Source organism: Capricornis sumatraensis, chromosome 7 (genome assembly GCF_032405125.1).
Source record: "Capricornis sumatraensis isolate serow.1 chromosome 7, serow.2, whole genome shotgun sequence".
Classification (NCBI taxonomy): domain Eukaryota; kingdom Metazoa; phylum Chordata; class Mammalia; order Artiodactyla; family Bovidae; genus Capricornis; species Capricornis sumatraensis.
In genome coordinates, this window is record NC_091075.1 from 94,047,810 (window position 1) to 94,075,551 (window position 27,742).

The window sequence follows — 27,742 nt, forward strand, 5'->3', positions numbered from 1 at the left end:
GCTTGTCAGCCAACCTCTGGACCAGTTCCTCAACCACCCAGGTCTGTGTAAAACCCACCAGGGAAGCTCCTCAGCAAGCAGAGTGGGTGCTGCAACAGGCTGAAGCCAGGGGGCACGGGAGGAGCCTCTTTGCAAAGTGCTGCTTGTATTTAAAGGAACGTCACTGTGTACCAGTTTTGTCCACCCGAGTGAGCCATGTTATCTTGGGGGGCATCACTCTGAAGGGGAGAAAAGAAATCTGGAGGGAAACCCTACAGCTCTCTGGTTGTCTCCGACCCCTGGAGGTTGCTTGGCTTTGTTCAGGTTCCACTAGCCTCTTGGTCTGATCCATAGTAACTGTGCTGGGCTAAAACTAGGAGAATCACAGGACTGACACTTGAAGGTCCCTCTGCTTCTTCCCCATCGCCTCCAGCCTCTTTCACTCAACTTAAGCCCTTTGTGTTGGTTCCCATGGTTACCTCTTCACCACCAGCAGCTGGAATTCTGTAGTGAGAGAAGGCGGCCTCCCCACTGAGCCAGGTCTGGCTGGGGCGGAGGCCGCTGATCCGCCCCTGGTTCGTGGCACGGGGTCACAGTCCAGTACCTTCTCTTTGTCGTGGATTCTGTACTTTTCCCAGGCTTGGCGTGCTGGCATTCTAGTGGGAGGGGAGACAAGGGGTGATGTGCGGCTCACGGGTATTTCCTGCTCTCAGCTGGCCCGGGGTGGACCTGCCAAGCCCCTACCTGCTGCCACCTCCTTCTGTGTGCTGATGCCCAGGCGAGGGGATAGGACCTGCTGTGCCCAGTACCATCTGTTTATGCCTGGTGGACGTTGACAAGACCAGGCTCTGGTCTGGAGGGAATTGGCAGGTTTTCCTTCAGCTTGGAGGACCAGGCTGGCTCAGGAAACCTGGGGATCGTGGGCAGCCCCAGGGTTCAAGAGGAGAGCACAGCCAGCTCAGAGTTTGTCTTGAAGCTTCAAATTAGATGCTGTTTGAGGCCCAGATTCCTACTCAGTGAGAGTTCCATTGGCCCCAGAAACAGGAACTCTAAACTGCAGGTGGAAATTAAGCAGCTCTGTTGGTGAAGGTGAGAAGTTACTATAGAAGCCACCACAGATCGTGGCTCCTGAGGATGCCAGGACTGGAAGAATTGTCATGCTTTTCCTGGAATCAGGCAGCTCTATTTATTCTACAGTCCACTTCACCTACAAGTATCTAGGCCCCTAGATGACGTGCAGATCAAGGTTAAGGGCATGCTTCCGAGCCTTATAGTGTGTGGGGTCTTGGCTTTACCACTGTCTTTGTGATCTTGAGCAATTTACTTAAATTACCCATTCCTCGGTTTCCTTTTTCTATGAAAGAGGGAGAACACTTCATAGGGTTATTATGAGGATTGAATTTGTTATGTAAAAATACTTTGTAAAGCCCTACTCAGGTGCTGGGCTTCCCAGGTGGCGCTAGTGGTAAAGAACCTGCCTGCTAGTATAGGAGACATAAGAGACACAGGTTCAATCCCTGGGTCAGGAAGATCCCCTGAAGAAGGGCATGGCAACCCACTCCAGTATTCTTGCCTGGAGAATTCCACGGATAGAGGAGCCTAGCGGGCTACAGTCCGTAGGATTGCAGAGTCGGACATGACTGAAGCGACTTAGCACAGCACAGCACGTAGTAACGGAAGGAAAGGAAAAATGATGGGGATAAGTAGAAACTTAGCCCGTGGAACCATAGTTACAAACACCTTGAAAAGATATATTATAAACCACAGACGATTACTTTTCCACAAGTTGACTGCAGTTTGGGTACCTTGCCTTCCATTTAAAATATACTTCCAAAGAATATAAAGCAACAGCTGTGGCAAAGCTTGGGAGACAGAGTCCCACTTTGGGTGATAGCAGAGATTGGAAACATTTAGGTTTGAGATTTGGAGGGATGTAAATAGCATGGAATGTCTATTATCTACCCCAAAAAGCAGAACGAATCTTGGATATTGTGGACACAAATGCAGTTGGCACGAGCTTAAAAAAAATGCATGTGAGCTTCATTCTAAGACCCAATAATCCTCTTGGGCAAAGTAAGGATTAGGCCTCCCCCACAAACAAGGGGGTGAGTTCCATTTTGCTAAGATCCCTCAGCTGTTGCCAAATTTAGCCAGGGACCTATTTTCTTGCGATGAATGACCACCTCCATTTACATTTAACACGTCCACCATCCCTCTTCTCCAGGCAGGTCTAGGACAGGAGCAACTTATTTGCATGTAGATGGAAGAGAGAAGGGCTTCCTTGATGGCTCAGTGGTAAAGAATCTGCCTGCCAATGCAGGAGACCCGGGTTCGATCACTGGATCAGGAAGATCCCCTGGAGGAAGAAATGGCAACCCACTCCAGATTTCTTGCCTGGAGAATCCCATGGATAGAGGAGCCTGGTGGGCTACAGTCTATGGAGTCACAGAATTGGACATGACTGAGCATGCACGGGAGAAAGAAACCTCACCTCCCACAGACTGCAGCCTCCTCCCTTCCAGAGCCAGGGTCTGTCATCCACTCCCACTTGCAGGGGGATAGGGGGTCTCACTCCCTAGAGCCTGAGGTGAGAGGACTCCAGGGGCTAAAAAGACCTGGGCCCAACCTCACCGTGTTTTTAAAACAGCCGTGCAGACACATTCGCTGAGTCCCATCCCTGCTCAGTGCCTGAAGCTCCCTCTGCTGAAACGAGGCTTGTAGAAGAATCCTCAGGCTGATGCTGTCAGCCCTGATACTCCAGAAACCATTTCTTTCACGCTGGTTGCTGGGCCTTTTGCCCCAGTCTGTTCCTAAGGGGCCCAGGTAACGCCTTTTATTTCCTGTTCTTATATGCAAGAACTTTGACATTTATATCTCTCACCAAATGCTTTGGACATTTGCAGTTGCCCTCTTTAAGGAATGAAAGAGCCAATCGTTATACCCGCATCCTATCACACCCCTTGGGTGCCTTCCCATACTCATCTCTCTCATGTAGGCCACTTGGATCAAATGATAATAGCTCCCTTCTTGTGGTGGTTATCACATGCCAGGCTTACCAGATCCCACAGCCGTGTCAGCAGGCAGATAATACTCTGTCCCCTTTCTACAGATGAGGTCCTAGGGCTCAGATGGAATAGTGGCATGAAATCTTTCCATTGCCCAAACTTACTCCCAGGGTAGTACATCCACTGCCATTTCCTGACAAAGATTTTCCTTTACAACTATGGAGAAATTAGACTGAGATTCATTCTTGTGAGGAAAAAAAAATTAAGGCTGATTTTACTTTTTCTGATAACTACAATCATAAATGTTAATTGTAAACAATTTGCAAGATACAGAAAAAGGGAAGAAAAATATCACCCTTAGTCCTATCACCCAGTAGTAACATTTTGGTACTTTTTCTGGTCTTTTGTCTTCATTCATTGCTTTCTGTCATATATGAATGGCAAAAGGGTCCTGTGGCAGAAATGGTCATGTCGATTGGCAGGTGGCTGATGCCTAAGAAAAAAGCATGCACGATCTTGGGACCCTCAGGCCTTGCGTGAGAGGGGTGGTGTGGTCTCCGGCCAGACTACTTTCTACTTATTTCTTTTTGCTTTATCTATATGAGGATCATTGCTGTCTCAAATGATAAGATTAATAACCTATTAAAGCACGGTATCTGGTATATACCATGTGTCCAAGAAATGTAAATTTCCTTGCCATTGGTAAGAAGGAAACACTGCCAGGCACCGTTCTAAGTATGTTACACATATTCATTCAAGCCTTGCAACTACCCTTTGATATGGGTATTATAATATTTATAGCGGAGGAAACTGAGGCGCAAGAGGCTGTGACCTGCCCAAAGTCAGACACCTGCTAGGTGACAGAGCCAGAATAGGAACCCAAGCAGCTGGCTGCAGAATCCACATTGTTCATACAAGTTATGCAGCCTGCCACTTACTGTGTTGACTTAAGGTCACACTCTTGAGTGTTTGTGGCTAGGACAATATGCTCCAGTGGTAAAGATGTCACCAGTTTAATCTAAGCCCTTGCATGAGGGCCCTTGGTTTTCTTATGCACTTGCCCTGGACTAGTCTTAGGGCCCTGGAGGTGGTAGCATTGCACTCAAAAGTAAATATGGAGCAGATTAAGTATTTAATAGGTAGGTTACAGGATCTGGCTAATCATTTGGCTTTTTCCTCTACGCACCCTTTTCCAGATGCAAGGTTGGCATCGAGGTCAGTGGCTTAAGATCTGGAGATAGTTAGGCTTATGGTTTCGGAAAGAGTCAGAAATATGCTGAATGTTGGTGTTGTAAGTTGTACACTTGTTCCGTTTGGGAGGTTTCAGGGGAAATCAAGTGAGAAAAAGCGTCATCAAGAGGCACAGGAGGTACAGGTAGACACGGCCGAGACCTACAAAGCACTTCTATGCATGGCTGAAGGGTTACGCGTGGCCTCCTGTAATGACCATACTGCCAAACCAAGGTGGGTGAACAGAAGGAAGAGCTTTTTTGAGGACAAGTAAAGGGATGCCTGGGTAGCTCAGCTGGTAAAGAATCCACCGGCAGTGCAGGAGAGCCCAGTTCGATTCCTGGGTCAGGAAGATGCCCTGGAGAAGTAATAGGCTACCCACTCCAGTATTCTGGCCTGGAGAATTCCATGGACTGTATAGTTCATAGGGTCGCAAAGAGTCGGACACAACTGAGAGACTTTCACTTCACTTGCTTTTTAAATTATTACTTACCGTCTAAGAAGTCCACTCTTTGTTGCCTCAGGCCTGTATCCTGTTCAGTGCGTTCCACTGTAAGCATGCCCTTTGCTATGCTGTGCTTAGTCGCTCAGTCGTGTCTGACTCTTAGTGACCCCATGGACTGTAGCCCACCAGGCTCCTCTGTCCATGGGATTCTCCAGGCCAGAATACTGGAGTGGGTTGCCATGCTCTTTTCCAGGAGATCTTCCTCATCCAGGGACTGAACCTGGGTCTCCTGTGTTACAGGCAGATTCTCTGCCATCTGAGCCACCAAGGAAGTCCAAGAATACTGGAGTGGCCAGCCTATCCCTTCTCCAGGAGATCTTCCCTACCCAGGGATCAAACCCAGGTTTCCAGCATTGCAGGCAGATTCTTTACCAGCTGAGCCACAAGGGAAGCCCCAAGAGAGGGGAAGAATGAAGGGACAGTGACCCCAAAGGTTCCGTCTAAATACATAGGAACCAAAAGATCAGTAATAGAAACAAGGGGCTTTTCAAGAGAGGGCAGTTCACTGAAGACTTCTGTGACACCTTTGATAGATGCCCAGTCATCAGCAAACAAGGAACAGCTGCGTTAGGCTAAGAGCAGAAATCTGAGCCAGAGGGCATGGGTTCTTAATATCTTCCGCCACACACTGAAGGGGCGGAGAATCCAGACCCCCTCTGTCTCCCAGAGACTGAAGGGAAGAGAGAGGCAGGGGAACCGGAGGTTCTGATACGAGGAGAGGCCTGGAAACAGGATGCAGCGGTGATGACATGCAGCTTCCTGCACGATGGACCCGGAGCAGCAGAAAGAGAACATAGAGACCCAGGCACCCACAAACGCAACTTCACAGAGCAAATTATGAAAATGAATACATGCAAGCACCCCACCTAAGTCCAAAGGAATTTCTCCAGGGGACTCTGAGGACAACTTAGCCCTGTATAAATGCACTTCTGTCTGTTTAATCTCAAAAAGCATTCTGGTGGCTTCAAAACATAAGGCAGCAAGATGGTGCTGAGCTGTGCCAACTGTTGGGCGAAGGGTGTGGTCAGTGGTCCCCCAGCACTGCTCCTGTCTACTGCACAAAAGCCAGCTGTTGTGACAGGGACCAACTGTTAGAGCCGAATTCTACTTTATAAAGGAATCAACTCACAACCTTACATGTTGTTGTTGTTTAGCAGCTCAGTCGAGTCCAACTCTTTGTGACCCCATGGGCCGTAGCCCGCCATGCTTCTCTGTCCATGGGAGTCTCCAGGCAAGAATACTGGAGTGGCTTTCATGCCCTCCTCCGGGGGACTCTTCCCGACCCAGGGATCGAACCCGCATCTCCTGCATTGGCAGGTGAATTTTTTACTGAGCCACCAGGGAAGCCCTCATAACTTTATACAGAAAGTGACTAAAAGAGGTCCCCAGCTTTCCCAAAATGCGTAAACAATTTAATGCCTTTAAAAGTTGAAGGGCATAGAGCTCCATTTTGGATGCATCACACAATTTTTCCCTTTACAGTCAACTGTGATTGTTTCTATAAATCTGTATTATGTGCCTATCGTGAGCCACTCACTGAGGCCCTGGGTATGTAGTGGTTTAAAAGCGCAAAACTGAAGAAAAGCCAGCTGTGGACCCTGAGTTGGCTGCACTTTCTGTCCAGTGCAATCCGTGTGCAAATAAACATTTACCTGCGGCCCCAGGTGCAATGACAGGAAAGACCAGGTGCTGGGCAGAGACTGTATGAGGCAGATGAAACGGTCTCTGAGGAGGTGGTGTGTTCCTTGGACTGAAAGGCTGAGGACGAGCCGGTCAAGCGGAGAATCAGGAGGAAGACTGTTCCAGGCGGAGGGAACTACATGTGTGAAGTAGAGAGCCTGGCAGGCTTAGGGTGCTCAGGACAGGCCAGCAAAGACCGCAGGTGAGAGGGGTGATGTTAAAGGGCGGGCAGGAACCAGGTCACTCAGGCCTCACAGATAAGCTGAGGAACTTGAATTTTCTCCAGAGTGCATGCGGAAGCTACACAAGTTTTATTATTAGAGATGACATAATCCATTTAGTTTTCTTTTTAAAGGTGCCACTGGCCCCTGAGTTGGAGGGGGACTGGAGTGGATGTGGCTGGCGAGGAAGCTTCCCCAGGCAAAACACAACCAAAAGAAGAAAACTGCTGATTTTCAGAGCTGAGCTCTTCCTAAGGCTGCAACAGCCCACGCTAAGGAGATTGGAGCCCCCCTCTGCCCATCCTCATGGAAATGTAGTAGAAATTAGGAGCTAAAGGGATCTGGAGAGACCCTCCCCAGACACCTCCCCTTGGTGTTCAAGACAGCTCCAGGAACAGGGCGATCTGGAACTGCTTCTGCAGTATTGGCTGAAGCTCAGTTCAGAAAGCAGTTAAGGACTCTATTAAAATACCGAATAGTAAAGCAGTCAGTATATATTCATAAATTGTGAACTGTGCTATTATTCAGTGGCTAAGTCGTATTCGACTCTTTGTGACCCCATGGACGGCATCACAGCAGGCTTCCTTGTCCTTAATCATCTCTCAGAGTTCACTCAAACTCTTTGAGTCCGTTGAGTCAGTGATGCCATCCAACCATCTCATCCTCTGTCGTCCCCTTCTCATGCCCTCAGTCTTTCCCAGCATGAGGGTCTTTTCTCATGAGTAGGCTCTTCTCATCAGGTGGCCAAAGTATTGGAGCTTTAGCTTCAGTCCTTATTCAGGGTTGATTTCCTTTAGGATTGACTAGTTTGGTCTCCTTGCTGTCCAAGGAACTCTCAAGAGTCTTCTCTAGCACCGCAGTTCGAAACCATCAATTCTTTGGCGCTCAGCCTTCTTTATGGTCCAGTTCTCACATTCATGTATGAACGGTGGGGGCCGGGAATATGAATGTACTTATCATAGGAAGTAGAAATATGTAGGTGGTTGGCCTGGGTTTCTTGTTTCTTATCTGGTGAAGACAGATGACACTGGGCTAGTGCATCACAATCATTTTGTTTTAGCCCCTGGTAAATCTTTCAAGCCAGCTGTGATTTTTGTTTCCTTGTTCATAGTTTGTGGTACTGAGACTGGACAGTAGTAAGAAACAGTATTAAAAACAACCCTCAAAAACATCTCACCAGTTTGGCCAGCAAGATTCACTATGGAATTTCTTTTCACTAGAGCATGTGAGTTTAAAAGTGTTTATTTGTTGTCCTGATTATTCCAGAAAGAGTTTAAGGCAGAGAAGGTATGTTCTGGGTGCTGGTCATCCTTCCTGCCTTCCTTTCAGCCTTGCTTCCTCCTTGGTGTCAAGCATCCAGGCAGCCCACCCAGGGTCAGGGGAGGTGAAGATTGGCAGGGAGGCTGTGCTGTGACTTAGCCTGGTTGTTAACCTCAGCCTGGTCCCCCAGAGGTCATTGCTGGGGTGCTGATCTCTGCTAGGGGTGAGAAGAATCCTGCATGAGAAATCCTTAAAGAGATGAAACAGCCTCCTGTTCTTCTTGCTTCCATCTCTTTCCTATTTGCCTGCTCTTCCTTCTAGCCCTTCACCCCAGACAGCCTGCACCTTGGACCTTCCGTCTTTTGGTGCCTCCCAGAGAGGGGTAGGGGCTAAGGAGAGAGGAAAGGACTCCATTGTGCAGAGAGGGCAGAGCCAACAACTGTGGTTTAGGCGCAAAATGAGGAAGTTATTAAATGCCACAAAAGTTTTGTGAAAGCTTAGGCCTGGTCTTTCTTGTTTTCTCCCGTGGACAGCAGCAGGGTCCAGAGGAGAGCCAGAAAGACAGGCTTGCTGTCGAAATGGATTCTACCAATGGGTGGCTGTGGATGTGCTGTGTCATCTTTACGTTCATGGGTTTGATAAGATGCCTTTGAGTCTACTTTCCACCTCAGCTTAAACCAGATGGCCACTGGGGCCAAAAGAGCCTTGTCCAGAGTTAGCATGTCAGAGCTTTTTCTTGTGGCTTAGGGCTGTAGGAGAAACCCTAATTAGAGACCACATTGATGAATTCTGCAAAAGGCTCTGACGTGCTAACTCTGGACAAGGCTCTTTTTGCTGTTACTTCCAGCATAAATTAGGTCTTTCAGTTGTGTTTGTTTTACATAACAATCTTGGCTGAAAGGAGTTCTAAAATGAAGGTTGAAGACAGTAATGAAAATGATTCATTAATTAAGCAGATACCCCATGTGTAGGCAGTATGCGGGACAGTTAACAGATATTATCTAGAAGCTTGATAGCAACTCCGCAGGATACATATAATTATAGGAGCTGATTTGCTGAGTGCTGAATAGGTACAGACATCATTATTATTCTACGTGCTTTACCTGAATTAGGCTTCTCTGGTGGCTCAGATGGTAAAGCATCTACCTACAATGTGGGAGACCCAAGTTCAATCATGGGTTGGGAAGATTTCATGGAGGAGGGCATGGCAACCCACTCCAGTGTTCTTACCTGGAGAATTTCGTGGATGGAGGCTACAGTCCATAGGCTTGCAAAGAGTCCGACATGACTGAGCAGCTAACACAGCACTTCTCAACAATGCTATGAAAGCCATTGTTCCTTTGCACCTATTTCAGAGATCCAAGAACAGAGGCACAGAGAGAACAAGGTCACAGAGTTTTGCTCAGTGGCTGGGGCCAGGCTCCTACACTGTGGGTTCTGCCATATTCTCAGGTTCCCCATGAGGAGCCCGGGGCTCACCATTTACTTGTCCGATGTCATTCGGCTCACAAGTGACAGAACCTCAACCAGGCTTTCAGACTTCCGGTCCAGGGGAATACTGAATATATTCCAAGTCAGGCATCCTCAAATTGTTGAGAAAAGTAAGGTAACACAGGAGGCAATTACACTAAGATAAAACTAGACAAAAGCTTAGAAGTGGAAACTCCCTGCTGACTGCCTGATCATCTCCCTCCCTATCCTGAAATACAAAGAAATCAATACCATGCCTAATCCCACCACTTCTCACCCAAGGCCTGTGCAGAAGAGAAACCGCAGGCATCTGCACTTTCTTCAGATTCCTGCTTATAGGATGTGGTGCGGGGGCTACCGGTCAGCTCTCAAAGAGACATGAAAGCATATTACTGGTACCCAGTGTAGCGAACCTGCCTCAGAGTCTGATGCAGGGAACAGACTCACTGATCAAGAGCAGACCTTGGAGGTGAAGACACAGTGTTTGGAAATTAAGAAGCCAAGACTCCGTAAGAGAAGAAATACATCTGTTCCCACGGGGAACGCACTGGCCACTGGGGGCTTAACATTTTTCTCTGGCTCCCTGGGTGTATGGAGGAAAAGCGCTAGGGAAATGCTGTTAGGGACTGGGGGCAGGAGGGTGGATTTAAATGGACACACAAAAGGCTTGCCTCCAGTGCAGTGGAATCTAAACAATCTGAAATAGCTTGGACTCAAGCGTTGGTGCAGACGGAGCCAGGGCTGGTGCTCTGGGTGTTGCTTTCCTTCCAGCTACCCTGGGTCGGGAGGCAGCAGAAACTTGTCTCAGGAAACCACCTCCTTCAGTGAGTTCAAGTTTTTCACTTATTCACTAACAGATCCTGAATTATAGGCGGGTTTTTCTTCATAATGGTCAATGAGTCTTTCTCCCTGCTTGGTTGGAAAAATCTAGAATTCTGAGATTGGGAAGTATACCTTATTGCTTATTGTAGAAACACAGATAGGGGAGGGTGACAACCCCCACCAGTACAGAGTGCCTGGGTGGGTGCAGGCTTAGACCTCTGTGCTCAGCTGCACTGCGCTGTGCCAGCTCTACAGTGAATTCTCAGACCTTGTCCATATTGGATTCGTTTATCCACCCTGCCCGCGAACACCACCACGCTCAGCTTCTTGTTTTCCTCCTTTCGCCAGAGATGCGTGTGCAGAACCGGGCCCTGCAGACACTGGTACCTCTGACTCGTTCAGCCCAGAGCACCTCACCTCTGACCCCCAGCACAGAAAAGTAGCATGGTCAGGAGGGGTTAAACCTCGGCTGAAGCACAGGTAAGAGGCACGGAGGACCTTGTTGAGTGGTCTGGAAGGACTTGGCTGCGGGAAGAGGGAATGAGGGCCAAGTCTGGTCACAAATACAGATGAATGAGAGAGGTGAGGAGGTCAGGCAGAAGCTTGGAATTCAGAAGGATGACCATCCTGATGACAGTTTCCAAACTAGGTTCTGAAGAAGCATCAGGTTCCTGGCAGGTAATCTGAGGGGTCCCTCAAATCATTTGATGCAAATATCTTTTAAAAAACTACATTCACAGCCATTTTTAAAACTATAATTAAAAATACTCAGAGATATACCAATGCCCTACACTTTGGAAATGACTTGTACAACAAGATGGATTCGTCTTTGAGCTGATACTCATTGAGAAATGTCCCGAGATTACAAAGTTGGCCTAATGAAAATTTGTAACTACTTATCTGGGCTTCCTGTGTGCTAGGGCTTTGCGTACCTCGTCAGATTCTCACCCCAGTGCTGTGAGGTCTGCACTAGTGTAAAGGCATCTAGTTAGGTGGTAGGTTCAAATTCAGACAGTTTGAGCTCACAGCCACTCCACTCAGCAATTAGCATAACAGCCTACTTCATAGGACAGTTGTGGGGATTCAAGGAGATGAGATATTCAAAGCACTTAGCACAGAGCCTGCTCATTGTCAGTGAAGTAAATATTAGGTGCTGGTATATTGATGATGTTCTCATTCTTATCATCCTTTTCATTGCTGTCATGTAAGTCTGTGTGCCAGCATGAAAGGCAGTATAATATAGTAAGATGGGGTCCATGGAATCAGTCTGCCTAGAATTCACATCTTAATTCTGCCATTTAATATATAATGCAGGGGCAAAGAGGATGGGGTGGGATAGATTGGGAGATTAGGCTTCTCAGGTGGTGCCTAGGGGTAAAGAACCTGCCTGTCAACGAAGGAGACGTAAGAGACATGGGTTCAATCCCTGGGTTGGGAAGATCCCCTGGAGGAGGGCATGGCAACCCACGCCAGTATTCTTGCCTGGAGAATCCCCATTGACAGAGGAGCCTGGTAGGCTACAGTCCATAGGGTCACAAGGAATCAGACACAACTGAAGTGACTTTGCATGTGTGCACGCACATATAAAATAGATAACTGTTGAGAACTTACATGAGGAACTATACTCAGTGCTCTGTGGTGACATAAATGGGAAGGAAATCCAAAAAAGAGGGGATATACGTATGTGTATAGCTGATTCACTTTGCTGTACAGCAGAAACTTAACACAACATTGTAAAGCAACCATAAGCAATAAAAAAATATATCTATATATATAACTGCAGGCAAGTTATTTAAGTTCTGTTTCCAATATGTAAAATGTGTTTAATAACTAATCTTCGCCATTCAGTTGCTGAGAGGATTGAAAATGCTGATGCACGTAAAACAGAGTGGTACCCATAAGCACTCAGGGTAGCGGTTATCATTGTTGTCAGTTATCCTGATTTCAGTTTGGGGCAGTTCTTTCATGTAGATGTGTGAGCTTGGATTATAAATAAACATAAATTTAGGTTTATTCAGTGACCCATTTTATGAATATGCTACTATATATTAAAATATATTTTATATAATCAATATTTGTATCTGATGTCTATATGAGGATTCTTTGTAAGGTTTCATTTGAAAAAAAGATTCAAAAGCAGTTTGAACATACCAAATGAGGACAGGCTGAGATGTGCAGAGGCCTCCGTCTATGAGAGAAGCCACTGGTGTGAGATTACCCCAGGGACAGTCCAAAGAAACAGAAGCCCCAAGGTTATCTCTATTCCCTTCAGCCTCCTAGGATCTTCAGAATGTAGAGGATCAGAGCCTTTTATTTCACGAGACTCCATGAGCTGTGTAGGTTAATGTAGCATCAGTGCTGAAGGATTTCAGGCCAGGAAGTCGTAGTTAGGAAGTTACTCTACTGGCCTGAGCAAACAATGATCAAGACTTGGACTTAAGCAAGAGGTGATGGGACAAGAGAAGAGACAGATTTGAGATGAATTTAAGAGACATATCAAGAACAGGTGAGGGTGGGAGAAGAGATTAAAGAGTGTGACTCCCAAGTTTCTGCCACCGGACACTTGTGGGCAATTGTGGGGCCTTTCAAGAGGTAGATGAAGGCAGGTAGAACTGAGACTAAATGGGGGCTGAGAACGTGAACAGTGGAATCACACAGACCTGGCTTTGAGTTTGAAACAATTGCAGTGTTTCGTAAAACAACCCTTAACAGCTGGATAAAACAGACAAACCTAAATGTATATCTAGGTGGTGTCCTAACCATGCAGAGACTGTGCTTATAACCATGAAGAGATTATCTTTGAAATAAGCTGGGGTTGCCCTCATCTTCATGGTCAAAACTGGCTCATGATGGTGGGTCTGTATGAAGGGAGACTGTAAGGGAGCAGACAGACTTTTTCCTTTTGAAAACGTCATGCCTGCTCATGTCCTATTGGCCGAAATTTTTCCTCTACTTATCCTCTAAGGATTTCACATGTGTACGTATCTTATCTCCACAGGTATATTGTAAGCCCCTACAATAGTTCACCCATTTTCTTTCCTATGCTCTTAGATCTCTGCAACCCTCTTTTACTGATGTAGGACTGAACCTGGAAATTGGTCTGGTTCTCATCCAATTTATTCAGATCTCAAATCCTGCCTGTTTTGCTTTTTTACTTTTTATTTTGAAATAATTTTAGACTCACAGAAAAGCTGTGAAAATAGTACAGAGGTTTTCTATCCACCCATCACCCAGCTTTCTGTAATGTTAATATCTTTTGAAACCACAGTGTAAATATCAAAACTAAGGACTAGTGTTGGTGTAGTACTTCTAACTACAGACTATAACCCTTGATGGACTTTAGTCAGGTATCACCTCCCTGCCGCTCGTCCCCCCAATGTCCTTTTTCCATTCCAGGATCATACATTGTCTTTAGTTGTCATGATCCCTTAGTCTTCTCGAATCCATGACACTTCCTCAGTCTTTGCTCATCTTTTATGACCGTGACACTTCGTGAAGAGTGTGGACCAGTTTTTTTGTCAAATGTTTTCTATTTCGGTTTGTCTGGTATCATCTCATGGTTGGATAGAGGTTAAGCATTTTCGGCAAGAATACCACAGAAACGATGTGTCCTTTTTAGGGGGTCATTTCCAGTGTTACGTGGTGTCAATACGTGTTATTACTGGTGATGTTAACCTTGGTTACCTGGTTAAAGGTGAGGTTTCTTCACTGTAAAGTTATTGTTGGTCTTCTTGCAGTTAACACATATCTTGGGTAAGGGGGAGATAGTTTTGAGGCTTTGCAAAGATCGTTTCTCCTCAAACGATCTCCCATTGATTTTTAGCATCTGTCAAGGGATATTGCCTGTGACAGTTATTACTGTAATGTTCTAAAGATGAGTCTGTTTCCTTCATTCCTTCTACCTTTATTAATTAGATGTCTTCTGTAAGGAAGAGCTCTCTCTTTTCCTCCATTTATTTATTTATTCGACTATGTGTATAAGTAAGAACTCCTTCATATTATGTTATTCTGTGGGTTATGTATTTTATTGCTCAAATTGTTCCAGCTTTGGCCATTAAGAGTTCTTTCAGGTTGGCTGTGGCCTGTTAGTTGTTCAGTCGCTCCGTCGTGTCTGACTCTTTGTGACCCCAGGGACTGCAGCACGCCGGGCTTCCCTGTCCTTCACTATCTCCCAGAGTTAGCTCACATTCATGTCCATTGAGTCAGTGATGCTATCAAACCATCTCACCCTCTGCCACCTGCTTCTCTTCCTGCCCTCAATCTTTGCCAGCATCAGGGTCTTTTCCAGTGAGTTGGCTCTTTACATCAAGTGGCTAGAGGATTGGAGCTTCAGCTTCAGCATTAGTCCTTCCAGTGAATATTCAGGGTTGATTCCTTTTAGGATTGACTGGTTTGATCTCCTTGCTAAGTCCTGGTTTGAAACAGGGGAAGGGGTGAAACGCTGATGTCTTTAGAGGGAGCAGACATGATGTGCTTATCATCTTAGGAGTCTACAGGTTTTGAGGTGGAAGGTTAGTAGTGGGCAGTGAGCAAGTCTAATTCTTAACAGGCCATGGAAGCCTACACCAATTTGGAAATTGAAGAGGGCTGGGATCATGTCATGAGCCAATTCCAAGTCCAGGGGGTCATGGATATATATAGCTCCTTTTTCATGGAGAAAATAGAAAGGATTTTCTTGCTTATTTATAAGAGAAAGAACAAAAACTCCCTCCTCCCAGGTATATATAGGAACCCACTAAATCATCAAGTTAAAGAGAAGGTGAAGCTCTTAGTGGTCCAGGGCTTAATATTCTCATTGATCCAGTCCTATTCTTTTCCTGGTTGGATTCCTAATTCTCTTGTCCAGCCTGTCAGTAGGAATCCTATGATCTAACTTATCTTGGCGAACTTCTACCTAAATTCTGTCAAGCCTCAGGCTAGAGTAGTCCAGTGAGTTAGTTCAAGAGACAAAATGTTCCAGTTTAAAACTCAAGATTTTCCAAGCCAGTGCTTTCTCCATAAACATCTCATCCCCTCCTCACCCTCCAGCACCAGTCACCATCATCATTGTAATCACCACCTCATCTAATTAGTAAGTGCTTACCATACATGAAAGTGAAAGTGAAAGTTCCCTGGTGGCTCAGAGGATAAAGCACCTGCCTGCCATGCGGGAGACCCAGGTTCAATTCCTGGGTTGGGAAGATCCCTTGGAGAAGGAAATGGCAACCCACTCCAGTATTCTCGCCTGGAGAATCCCATGGACAGAGGAGCCTGGTGGGCTACAGTCCATGGGATTGCAAAGAGTTGGACACAACTGAGCGAGTTCGCTTCACTTACCATACGTGGTGATATGTGCTCTGTTGAGATGAATGGGCCTTAGAAACTCAGGCTTTGATTCTTTATTCCTTCTCATTTGGGCAGCAAGTTGAGCTCAGCTGGTACTTTACACTTCCATTGGCAGTGAGTTCTGTCCCCACCAGTGTGTCTCAGGAACCTCAGTGGATGTTTGGTATAGGACCTCCTTCAGTAGTCTCCCAAACTCTGGGAAGCTTAACGCCATTAACACGCCTTTTTGCAGACAGTGGCATTTTTGGATGTGGAGGAGGGCTTAGGTTCAGCAGAGAAGATCAATTAAAAAGGAAACTTCCTGAGTACAGTGTGATGCCTTTTATCAGCAGATGGTTTCCTTCCTTCTCTCCTCCTCCTGCCCACAGAATAGAATTCTGGCATTCCTGAGCTGTGTGCTGCTGTCTTAAGATGCTGGTTCTTCTCAGAAGTTACTAAGGGTCAGTTTCTCTTCTTCCCTCTTAGAGAGCAGGAATTGAGTTTTAATTGGCAGTTTACAGAGGTGGCTGGAAATGAGTCCCTCCCACTTGCATGAAGCTTAGTGAGTTCTGGGTAGTTCAAGCTGTCTGATGGGAGATGCTGGCATCATTGCGGAGCCTTGCCAGCCCCAGAAGAAGCAGAAAGAGCAGTAGCAGAGTGCAATGGCTTTATATCCCACTCCTGAGTATGACGTGCAGGTGTCCAGAGGGTTGTTATCTAGGATGTTTCTCTTTGCCACAAGGTAAGCCCATGGTTATGTTAGAGTGAGATTTAGAATCTTGCATTGCAGGATCCTCAGCTGACAAGCCTTTCACAGGTGTCTATTGATGTTGTGCTATCTTGTATTAAGTTTAAGCCCATTTCTCTAAATTGTCATGTAAGTTCTCATTATTTGAGCACCTCTGATTATTCCGTGTACTATCAATAGTCCTGTGTGGGAATTTTCAGTCATTCTCTCTCCGACGTGTACAGTCACTGTATTTCTTATGATGTATGCGTTTAGAGTGATTTTTATCTTTTTCAAGTTAGCAATTGCTTTGTGTTGTGTAACTTCATGGTTTTGCTTCCCCATTTCCCCAGGGAATTTCAGAGTAATAATTCCTGTTTCTCAAAAGGAATGGCTACTTATCTATGTACTTGTAACCAAGTTCTCTATTCTCTTTGCCAACATTTGTATAAAGAAAAGGAACCTGCAACTATAGTCTCAGTTTTAAAGGAAAGGCGTAGTCTTTTCCTTTAACTTTGAGTTTGCATGAAAGAAGTGTTTATTGAGATTGCTGAGTGTCCCTTATTGACATCCATCACAATGGAAGGCTTAAATATTTGACTATCTTTTCCTTTATTCACAATAATTCAAATTCAGCTTGTATCCTTATACAGTCTTTGATCTGAAATTTTTATTCAGAGCTGTGCCAGTGCTTTGCCTCCGGGATGCTTCTACTTGAAAGAAAATATGATATGGCAAAGAACAGGTGGCTGCACCGGTTGTGGTCTTGTCCTGGATCTCAATGTGACTTGAATATTTATCTATTTTTATTATTGTACCATGTAAAAGGTAAAAAGGAAAATGAACTGCTTAGATTATAAAGCGTGTATATAGAGAGAAGGATCCAGGGCTGGTTTTTCAGGTTTTATTTGGCGTTCTTTCACTTAAAGGTGAATAAGAGAGAGCATTCTTCCAAGTTTTATTATTTTCTCCCCAGAGTGTCAGGTTATGTGTGAATGGTGGTAGCAATTAAATTCCTCCTTGTTGTAAAATTTATCATGGAAATGTTAGCAAGTAGGAACTGAGGGGCTGGAGCAAGTGTTCACAGGTTTTCAGCCTCTTTGCCTTAAAACTTTCATTATTCTCTTCATTTTAGTTTCAATAATATCTGAAAATTTTAATGAACATTCTTTTCTGAAATGATTTTAAAATGTAGATCCTTCTTTTGACCATTAAGGTTCTTATCTAAAATTAATGCTTTCTACTCTTCCATTTGTTTTATTGTTGCCTTTAATTCCTCATTTGTGTCTTCTTCCTCTAAATAAAGAGAAACTGGTATAGAGAAGAGAAAAACATAATACAACGCATAACACTTACTCCAAAAGAGAATCATGTCTTCAGTGTTGGGAGTGTTTAGAAAAAAATCACTACCAAAAGATAAGGCTTCTACCTCACACACACCAAAACCCCTCTTTCCTTATTTTGGCAAATGAAATTTAATTCATACGTTAGCACTGTATAAAAAATAATTAGCTTGCTTTTGAAATATCTTGGTTGGTATTTGATGTAAAGGGTACCCTTTAAAACATATTCTATGGCACAAAGAGGTAGTAGGGAAGAAAAAATTTAACTGGTAGCGTCTGATATCTGAAGTTCCTCCTTCCTTCCTCCAACAAAAAAATGTCTAGTTCCAAGTTGAGAGTTGAGAAGAAGAAATTGTTGTTAATTAGAGCTTATGCTTATCTCTTTATTCTATGCTACTGTATTGTAGTTGTATTTGAAAGTCAAAGAAAAACAAAGATGAATGCTGTTACAGAACAAAGATCCTGTTAGTATCAACCTCTGCCATCGCTTATAGGCGGACTGTGAAGTGTGGGAAGGAGAGTTGACTTCTGATTTCTCTGTAGATGTCAGAGTTGAGGGGAGGAGAAAGAAAGAGGGCATAGCGAGAAAAGACATTTCAGCATTATCACCCATTGGTGACTAAGTGAAAAACACCCACCCACCCCCTGGCTAGTCCCTCTTTTTTATAATAGTTTTGTGTGGTCATCAATAAAATTTAAGCTTAAAAAGGTTTCAAAATGAAGGGTGAGGAGGAGATAAACTAGTAGTGAAAGGATGTTGGAACAGGTGTGGAAGAATGGGGTAAACTTCTTACAAGAAAAGATTTTGCTTTTACTTTTTATGCAAATTTTAGATGTTAGACTTCACTGTTACTTGTGATTCAGTTGCCAAAGCCAAAAGTCCCCAGGGCATATTATCAGGATGTGACATTTAAAAAGAACTTCTCTTTCCACAAAGGACTGTGTGTTGCTATGGGGTTATATTACCTAATGCATACCTTTCTACCCACTGAGCCACTTTTTAAAGACACAGAGGTTAGGCAGTAATGAAAGCCTTGGAAATGTTTGCTTGTTAGATTTTTCTATGAATCCGAAAAATCTGAAGTATAGCTTTGAGGAGCCCAGTAGTCACAGAACCTAGAGGTGAGGGATGCTGAAAAGGGCTAAAGGATATCTCAAAAGCAATGCCCTTGCCAAAGAACAGTTACCACCTTTTTTTTTTTAATATTTTGGAAGATGATGGGTTTTGTGTTTGAGGTACATCATTTTCCCATAAACTGGAAATGCCTGAAAAGCCATTTTTGTTCAAATACAAATAATCTTATTCTTATATACTAAAGAAGATATGATCTCCTCTAAGAATCGCTTGCACAGTGACATTTAATTATTCATGTTATTTGTCTCCCCAAAAAAGGGCTTTCCTGGTGGTGCAGAGGTTAAAGCGTCTGCCTGCAATGTGGGAGACCTGGGTTTGATCCCTGGGTCGGGAAGATCCCCTGGAGAAGGAAATGGCAACCCACTCCAGTATTCTTGCCTGGAGAATCCCATGGACGGAGGAGCTTGGTGGGCTAGAGTCCACGGGTCGCAAAGAGTCAGACGCAACTAAGCGACTTCACTTTCACTTTCTAAAGTATAAAAGGAGCAATTTAGCAATAACTACCAAATTGCAGTGGCTCAGTGGTAAAGAATCCGCCTGCCAACGCAGGAGCTGCAGGAGACACAGGTTCAATCCCTGGGGCGGAAAGATCCACTGGCGTGGGAAATGGCCGCCCACCCCAGTATTCTTGCCTGGAGAATCCCATGGGCAGAGGCGTCTGGTGGGCTACAGTCTATGGGGTCGCAAAGAGTCGGCATGCCTGAGCAACTGAAAGCAGCCGCAGCAGAGCACCACATAACTCTCCTATTGTGAAGGGAGCGAAAGGGATCTGTTTCTGTTTCTGTTTGTATTTGCGTAACAAATCCCTAGAAAAGATAGATAAGAAATTAACCACAGAGATTAGCTGGAGGGAGAAGAGAAATGGGTGGAGAGGGCTGGGAGGAAGAGTGAGACTGCATAAGTGTCCTACATCATAGAGTATAAAGGTTACGTGAGAAAATGTGTCAAGTGCCCAGAATGATACTTGGCACTCAGTAGGCACTGAAGTATTTTTTGAGTGAATGAGTAATGCTCTGATGCTGTTTAATACTTTTTCTCCCATTCAAGGCTCCCCAGTAGGATTATAAACTCCTTGCGGCCATCTGTGACCTCCCTGAGGTCCCGTTGCACTACATCAAGGTGGTGGTGGCGTTCAGTCACTCAGTCGTGTCCAACTCTTTGCACAAAGAGGGGTCTGCAGCACTCCAGGCTTCCCTGCCCTTCACTGTCTCCCAGAGTTTGCTCAAATTCATGTCCATTGAGTCAGCGATGCCATCCAACCATCTTAACCTTCTGTTGCCCTTTTTGCCTCTCCTCAGTCTTTCCCAGCATCAGGGTTATTTCCTAGTGAGTCGGCTCTTCACATCAGGTGGCCAAAGTATTGGAGCTTCAGCTTCAGCATCAGTCCTCGCAATGAATATTCAGGATTCATTTCCTTTAGGATTTACTGGTTTGGTCTCCTTGCAGTCCAAGGGACTCTCGAGAGTCTTCTCCAACACCACAGTTTGAAAGCATCATTCTTTGGCGCTCAGCCTTCTTTATGATCCAGCTCTCGCATCCATACATGACTACTGGAAAAAAGGCAGGTTAGGTGGCCTGGTATCCCCATCTCTTAAAGAATTTTCCACAGTTTGTTGTGATCCACACAGTCAAAGACTTTAGCATAGTCAATTAGCAGATGCTTTTCTGGAATTCTCTTGCTTTTTCTATGGTCCAGTGGATATTGGCAATTTGATCTCTGGTTCCTCTGCTTTTTCTAAATCCAGCTTGTACTTCTGGAAGTTCTCGGCTCACATACTGTTGAAGCCTGGCTTGAAGGATTTTGAGCATTACCTTGCCAGCATATGAAATGAGGGAAACTGTGCAATAGTTTGAACATTCTTTGGCATTGCCCTTCTTCAGGATTTTAATGAAAATTGACCTTTTCCAGTCCTGTGGCCACTGCTGAGTTTTTCAAATTTGCTGGCATATAGAGTGCAGCACTTTAACAGCATCATCTTTTTTGGATTTGAATAGCTCAGCTTGAATTCCATAATCTCAACTAGCTTTGTTCCTAGTAATGCTTCCTAAGGCCCACTTGACTTCACACTCCAGAATGACCACACCATCGTTGTTATCTGGGTCATTAAGCTCTTTTTTGAGTAGTTTTTCTATGTATCCTTGCCACCTCTTCTTAATCTCTTCTGCTTCTGTTAGGTCCTTGCTGTTTCTGTCCTTTATTGTACCCATCTTTGCATGAAATGTTCCCTTGGTATCTCTTATTTTCTTGAAGTGATCCCTAGTCTTTCTCATTCTGTTGTTTTCTTCTATTTCTTTGCATTGTTCACTTAAGAAGGCTTTCTTATCTCTCCTTGCTGTTATTTGGAATTCTGCATTCAGTTGGGTATTTCTTTCCCTTTCTCCTTTGCCTTTCACTTCTCTTCTTTTCTCAGCTATTTGTAAGGCCTCCTCAGACAACGTCTTTGCCTTCTTGCGTTTCTTTTTCTTTGGGATAGTTTTGGTCACTGCCTCCTGTACAGTGTTACAAATTTCTGTCCATAGTTCTTCAGGCACTCTATCATATCTAATCCTTTGAATCTGTTTGTCACTATTTCCTCTTCTACTGTATAATCATAAAGGATTTGATTTAGGTCATACCTGAATGGCCTAGTGGTTTCCCCTACTTTCTTCAAGTTAAGTTTGAATTAAATTGAATGAAAACCACAGTCAAAGCAACGTAGAAGGCACATGGAAGGAGATGAGTGAATACTGCTCGAAAGACATGAACTAATTTACTGTAAATTTCTCCAAAACATGCTTTGCATTCATATCTCTTTGTGTGTTAGGACAAAATCATCTAAGAAGGACATTATGTCACTTGCCTAGTTCCAGTTTCATCAGCCTACCCATCCCACGCAATGAAGCTTCCTTGTTTGTGGTTAGGAATGCAACACAAGGGCTTTGTTTGAATTACACCCACACACAAAACTTAGTTTGCTCAGTTTTAAAATTAAATGGTCCTCTGACTCTTATTGATATGCTCATGATGTAATGTGCTTTAGGAAAATGTTTCCTTTTCTTCTTTAAGATCAAAATGATCCTAAAACGTAAAGCATGCTGTGCTCTTTAGGAATGCTTATTAAATTACTTGCATCATTGAAAAGGTCAATAAACAGCTGTTTGACTTTTTTGGTTATCTCCAGGTACACTGAATTTTATTTTAAAAATGAGTTTTTAATATTTGGCTTTTTAATAGGTAACACATGTACATGGTATACAATTCAAAAGTTACAAAAGGAAATACCTGAAAAATAAATGTTTCTCCCCAGAGGCAGTCATTGATTGGTTCTAGTTTCTCAAGAATTCTTCCAGAAATATTCTTTACATTAATAAACAGAAGAATGTTTTCCCCCATGTTCAGCAGCATACTGTATGCATAGTTTTGTGTCTTAATTTTGTCCTTTTACCATATATTTTAGAGCTGTTTCCAAGTCAACATGTATAGAACTACTCAGTTCTTTACATGCATCTTCCATTGTCTGGAGGTACCACACTGACTTAACTGGCCTGCTGTTGATGAGCATTCAGGTTGTGTTTCAATCTTTTGATGAATATGTTACTTAAAAATTATCTTGCTGAATATTATTACCAAATTGCTCTTTATTCAGACTCCCAATGTTGGTGGGCTATATTTTGGTCATCTTTTTCATTGTTCTTTTTCCTCATGTCATCTCTAAATTGCATATTTTGGAAGACTGTTGTAAAACAAAGATTTATCTCTGAAACCTCCCATCGTATGTTCTGCATCCAAATGAAAGGGCTGTGTTTTTCAGGACCTATTGATTTGTTTGTTTCACAAACATCCTGTTCTTAGTGTATTACAACTGTGATGAAATCTACGCACCTTCCCCACACACACTTCCACCCCTGAAAGTGAAAGTCGCTCAGTCCTGTCCAACTCTTTGTGACCCGATGGACTATACAGTCCATGGAATTCTCCAGGCCAGAATACTGGAGTGGGTAGCCTTCCCCTTCTCCAGGGGATCTTCCCAACCCAGCGATCAAATCCAGGTCTCCCGCACTGCAGGTGGATTCTTTACCAGCTGAGCCACAAGGGAAACTCCCACCCTTAATCCAAGGCAAACAGTCAACCTCTGCAATCTACTCTGGAGAAGCGTCTTCCCAAGTTGAGTGTCCTGTCTTGGCATTGCAACTCTTGGGCACTTTATCTTCACTGTAAGAATTATTTCTTTACAGTTTATTATTTATTAGAGAAATACTTCATTTGGTCCCCCCACCAGAGTGTAAGCTTAAGAGCAGAGAACATATCTTAGTTATTAAATCCTTTCAGTATCATTAGTTCAGTTTCAGCACTTCAGTCCTCACCTGTCATGCCCCTTGGTCCCCACCCGCCGCATCGAGCCTCTCGCTCAGCCCTCTAGAGGACAGTGAGTGTGAAGTTCAGTCCTTTCAGCTGTCCTGTCAGCCTCTTTCATTATGAGCACCACCACCTGACCTCCTCCTTTCTCATCCCAGTGGATCTGGCTTCTCTTCCACATAAAGTCACGCCTTTCATGTCCTTCATGCCCTTCGTGTGCTCTGGAATGCTGTCCTTTCCTATTTCCTCATGAGTCTTAAGGAGCGGCAGCCTCTCTTCAGCTGCACATACATCCATGCCCTGTCTCATACAGACTGCTCGTACTTCTCATCATTTAAAATAAAACAGCAAGAACACTCCTTGGCTCCCTCTAGCCTTCTAGCTGTTCTGTTCAGTCGCGTCTGACCCTTTGTAACTCATGAACTGTAGCCTGCCAGGCTCCTCTGTCCATGGAATTCTCCAGTCAAGAATCCTGGAGTGAGTAGCCATTCCCTTCTCTAGGGGATCTTCCCAACCAGGGATTGAACCCATGTCTCTTGCATTGACCCTGAGCCACTAAGGAAGCCCCAGCCTTCTAGCTACCACCCTCTTTATCTCCTTTAAAGAATTACCTCCTCTTGCTATCTCCATTTTCTATCTCACTCACCTCTTCAGTTCAGTTGCTCAGTCTTGTCCAACTCTTTGCGACCCCATGAATCACAGCATGCCAGGCCTCCCTGTCCCTCACCAACTCCTGGAGTTCACCCAGACTCACTTCCATCAAGTCGGTGATGCCATCCAGCCATCTCATCCTCTGTTGTCCCCTTCTCCTGTCCTCAGTCCCTCTCAGCATCAGAGTCTTTCCCAATGAGTCAACTCTTCGCATGAGGTGGCCAAAGTATTGGAGTTTCAGCTTTAGCATCACTCCTTCCAATGAACACCCAGGACTGATCTCCTTCAGAATGGACTGGTTGGATCTCCTTGTAGTCCAAGGGCCTCTCAAGAGTCTTCTCCAACACCACAGTTCAAAAGCATCAATTCTTCAGCGCTCAGCTTTCTTCACAGTCCAACTCTCACATCCATACATGACCACTGGAAAAACCATAGCCTTGACTAGACAGACCTTTGTTGGCAAAGTAATGTCTTTACTTTTGAATAATGCTGTCTAGGTTGGTCATAACTTTGCTTCCAAGGAGTAAGCATCTTTTAATTTCATTGCTTCAGTCACCATCTGCAGTGATTTTGGAGCCCCCCAAAAATAAAGTCTGACACTGTTTCCACTGTTCCCCTATCTATTTCCCATGAAGTGATGGGACCAGATGCCATGATCTTCGTTTTCTGAATGTTGAGCTTTAAGCCAGCTTTTTCACTCTCCACTTTCACTTTCATCAAGAGGCTTTTTAGTTCCTCTTCACTTTCTGCCATCAGGGTGGTGTCATCTGCATATCTGAGGTGATTGATATTTCTCCCGGCAATCTTGATTCCAGCTTATGCTTCTTCCAGCCCAGCGTTTCTCATGATGTACTCTGCATAGAAGTTAAATAAGCAGGGTGACAATATACAGCCTTGACGTACTCCTTCACTCCCCTCTTACCTGATCCTACTCAGGCCTCTTCCCTGTCATTCCGTCGCAGAGACTTATCAGCCATCAAGTCAAGTCAGTTGGAATGCTTGGCAGTTCCTTGTCCTTGCTCTCCCCACCCTCTCCCTGGGGGATTCTGTGAAACTCCCACGCCCTCCTGGTTTTCCTCCTGCTCCTCTGGAAGCCTCTTGCTAGCCCCCTCCAGCCCCCTTCCACCCCCAAATTGGGACAGTTCTCAGAGGCTTATCTTTAAGGGACTTCCTTTCGGTCTCCTAGATGCTCTGCCCAGGCAGCTTATCTTTTCTCAAAGGCCATGTGTTTCGTGCCTCCTCAGTTTCTACCTCTTAGCCCAGACTCCAGTCCTGTGGCTCCCACTGCCTCCTGTCCCCCACTGCAACCCCGCAGGCACCCCACATTGCATACCCCACTGTCTCCCTCCTTCCGCACTCTGTTCCCGCCCCTCATCTCACAGTTCTTTATATAGATGAGGAATATTACCATCCTAGCTCAGGCTACAAACGTAAAGGGCATCCTTCCTCCTGGACTGCACTCTTCTGCGCCAGCCACATCCAAGTGCTCGCCAGGCTGGGCATTAGATCTGTTGTCTGTTTAAGTTCACTGCTCCTGCCTTAGTGCTGGGTCTTTATTTAATCTCTTACCTTGGCCAGTCCAACAGCCTCCAATCCTCTCTCTCTCTCTCAAATTTATTTTCATTATTGGCAGTATCTTCCTGAAACTCAAATTTGAACATGGCCCTCCTTGGCTCAGGTTCTTCGGTGGCCTTCAGTTCCTCCAGTCTGTTGCCTTCAGTGAGGCCGGTTGAGATCTGGATCCTCTTCATCTTCATCTGCTGCCTTCCCCTCACTCATCATCTAGTCTCCACTTATGTAAGCTGTTTGTACCACTTCCTTCTGTAATTTCATGCATCAGCCATGCTGGCTCTTCCATGTGGATGTGCTTCCCTTCCATTTCCCACCCCCTTCCATCTGGAGAAATCTTCCATGGCTTAGTTAACAGAAACCCCCAGTGACTCCCTCTCCTGAGTTCACCGAGCACCTTGTACAGATCTCTATTAGGGACCCCATCTCAGTGTGTTACAGTGGTCTGCTTGGCTGTCTCTTCTACTACCCTGTGAACTATCTGGATCTAATGATGCTTTGTAACCCGAGCACCAGCATAATGGCTGCCATGTAGAAAGTGTCTGTGGATGCCCCTTGAATGAAAGGGAAGGAAATTGGAGAGAGGTCTGGACAGCTTACATTGAAAACAGCAGTTCCAAACCTTTTTGGCACCAGGGACCAGTTTTATGGAAGACAGTTTTTCCCCAAATAATTGGGGGTAGGGGATGGTTTCAGGATGATTGCAGCACATTACATTTATTGTGTACTTTATTTCTATGACTATTCCATTGTGATACATAGTGAGATAATTACACAGCTCACCGTAATGCAGAATCAGGCTGTAATGCAAGCAGTGGGGAGCAGCTGTAAACACAGGTGAAGCTTTGCTTGTTCACACGCCACTTACCACCTGCCATGTGGCCTAGCTCTTAACAGGTCATGGACCAGTAACCAGCCCATGGCCCGGGGGTTTGGGACCCTTGATTTAAAAGAGAGCCTACTGTTGTCTTTAAAAGCACAAAGATAAATTTTTTTTTTTCACTTAATCTAGATGAGAGAGTTCCACTGATCTTCATTGTTCTCTGCACAGCCTCCTTTCCTGCTTCAGAGTCTGTTGCAAGGTGTCTGCTCCTTCCTGAAGGAGGTGTACCAGCTGATATTAAGCCTGGGTAGCTCCATGCTATTTCAGGGCACCTCCTCTCTTCTTGCCATTGAGATTTCAGTCTAGAAATCCCTGAAGTCAATGCTGAACATTATCTCTTTTTTTTGCCGAAAATAAAGTTCAGCCACTCTGTGACTCTGAACCTGTACAATAGTGTAATCCTCGCAACCAAATTCAACCTCCAGCCTTGCAGTCTGAAGAACACCCACTTTTCCCCTTCAGCTTTGTCAGTTCTGTGTGTACTTAGGGCTTATCTTGGCTATTGTGAGTAATGCTGCAGTGAACATGGGAGTACAGATACCCCTTTAAGGTCCTGATTTCTGTTTCTTTGGATAAATACCCAGTCATGGGATTGCTGGATCCTATTGTAGCTCTATTTTACATTTTTTTAAGGAAACGCCATACTGTTTTCCATAGTGGCTGCACCAGCTTGCACTCTCAACAGTGCACAAGGGTTTATGCAGGAATTCTTTAAGTTTGCAATATTTGTATGTAACTGAAATCATGTCAAAATGAAAAGGAAAATAAAAATAATAATAAAGCAGAAAAAAAAAAACAATGGTTGGTAAGAGAAATGAACAGTAAGATGTTTTCCAGTATTTACTCGACTGTGTTCCATCTCTGAGATACAGCATTCTCTGCTTTCAAGTCCATAAATCTCGCTGGTGAAGAGGTCAGCGGAGACTGCTCCTAACGCAGGGTCCCTGTGCTATGCCTCCCCAGACGCACTGAACCTGCAGGCCGGCCTCACTCTTGGCACTCGACCAAACTTGGGGAGAACCAACCTGATGCCAGCATGATGCAGATATCTCAGGGCACGATTGGCACGCCTTGGCCCCAGAGCTACCATTCCAGGTAAGTGACCACAGCTGAGACCTGGGGGTGGGGGTGGGGTTTGCTTTCAAATGCCCTGTTCCCAGAAAGGATTGTTTTCTTTTACTCACCCCAAGTATAAAGTCTCTCTACCCACTATCCGCATCCTCTTAAAAGCCCTGACGTGTATATGAGTCATCACCTTCTGGGCTAGACTAGCGTGGAGAGAGGCCAGGGTTATTTTGAACAATGACTGGCCATTTGAGATATTTTTGGGGTTTACTGATCCTCAATCAGACATTTCTCAATTATACACTATAGCAGGAGAACTGACGGCTCCCTCCCTTGATGTTTCACATCCTTTCTTTTAGTCAAATATGTATCTATTTATCTGAATGGTTTTATTCGGTATTTGAACTTCCCACTTGGTTTTTCTCTCTCTGTTAAAGCCAGTTATCCAACTTAGCTCCAATCAAAGCAGTTAACACACTGAGGACTGTTCAGTATGTACATCATCTCATGCGGTCCTTCGTATGCACCCTTGAAACAGATATAGTCTTCTTGACTCC

The 27,742-nt window shown here is 44.7% G+C and overlaps 1 protein-coding gene and 1 non-coding gene across 2 annotated transcripts in view; both read left to right on the forward strand.

Annotated features, from left to right (window-relative positions):
• The window catches only part of SHROOM3 (shroom family member 3), a 336,904-nt gene that overhangs the window by 269,067 nt on the left and 40,095 nt on the right, over nucleotides 1-27,742 (forward strand). Inside the window, exons 3-4 of the mRNA XM_068975138.1 lie at nucleotides 10,521-10,652; nucleotides 27,084-27,215. Of these exons, the coding sequence (XP_068831239.1) occupies nucleotides 10,521-10,652; nucleotides 27,084-27,215 (264 nt within the window). The remainder of the gene's footprint in view (nucleotides 1-10,520; nucleotides 10,653-27,083; nucleotides 27,216-27,742) is intronic.
• TRNAG-GCC (transfer RNA glycine (anticodon GCC)) lies at nucleotides 15,281-15,352 on the forward strand. Its single transcript has one exon. It is a non-coding gene; the product is annotated as a tRNA-Gly (tRNA).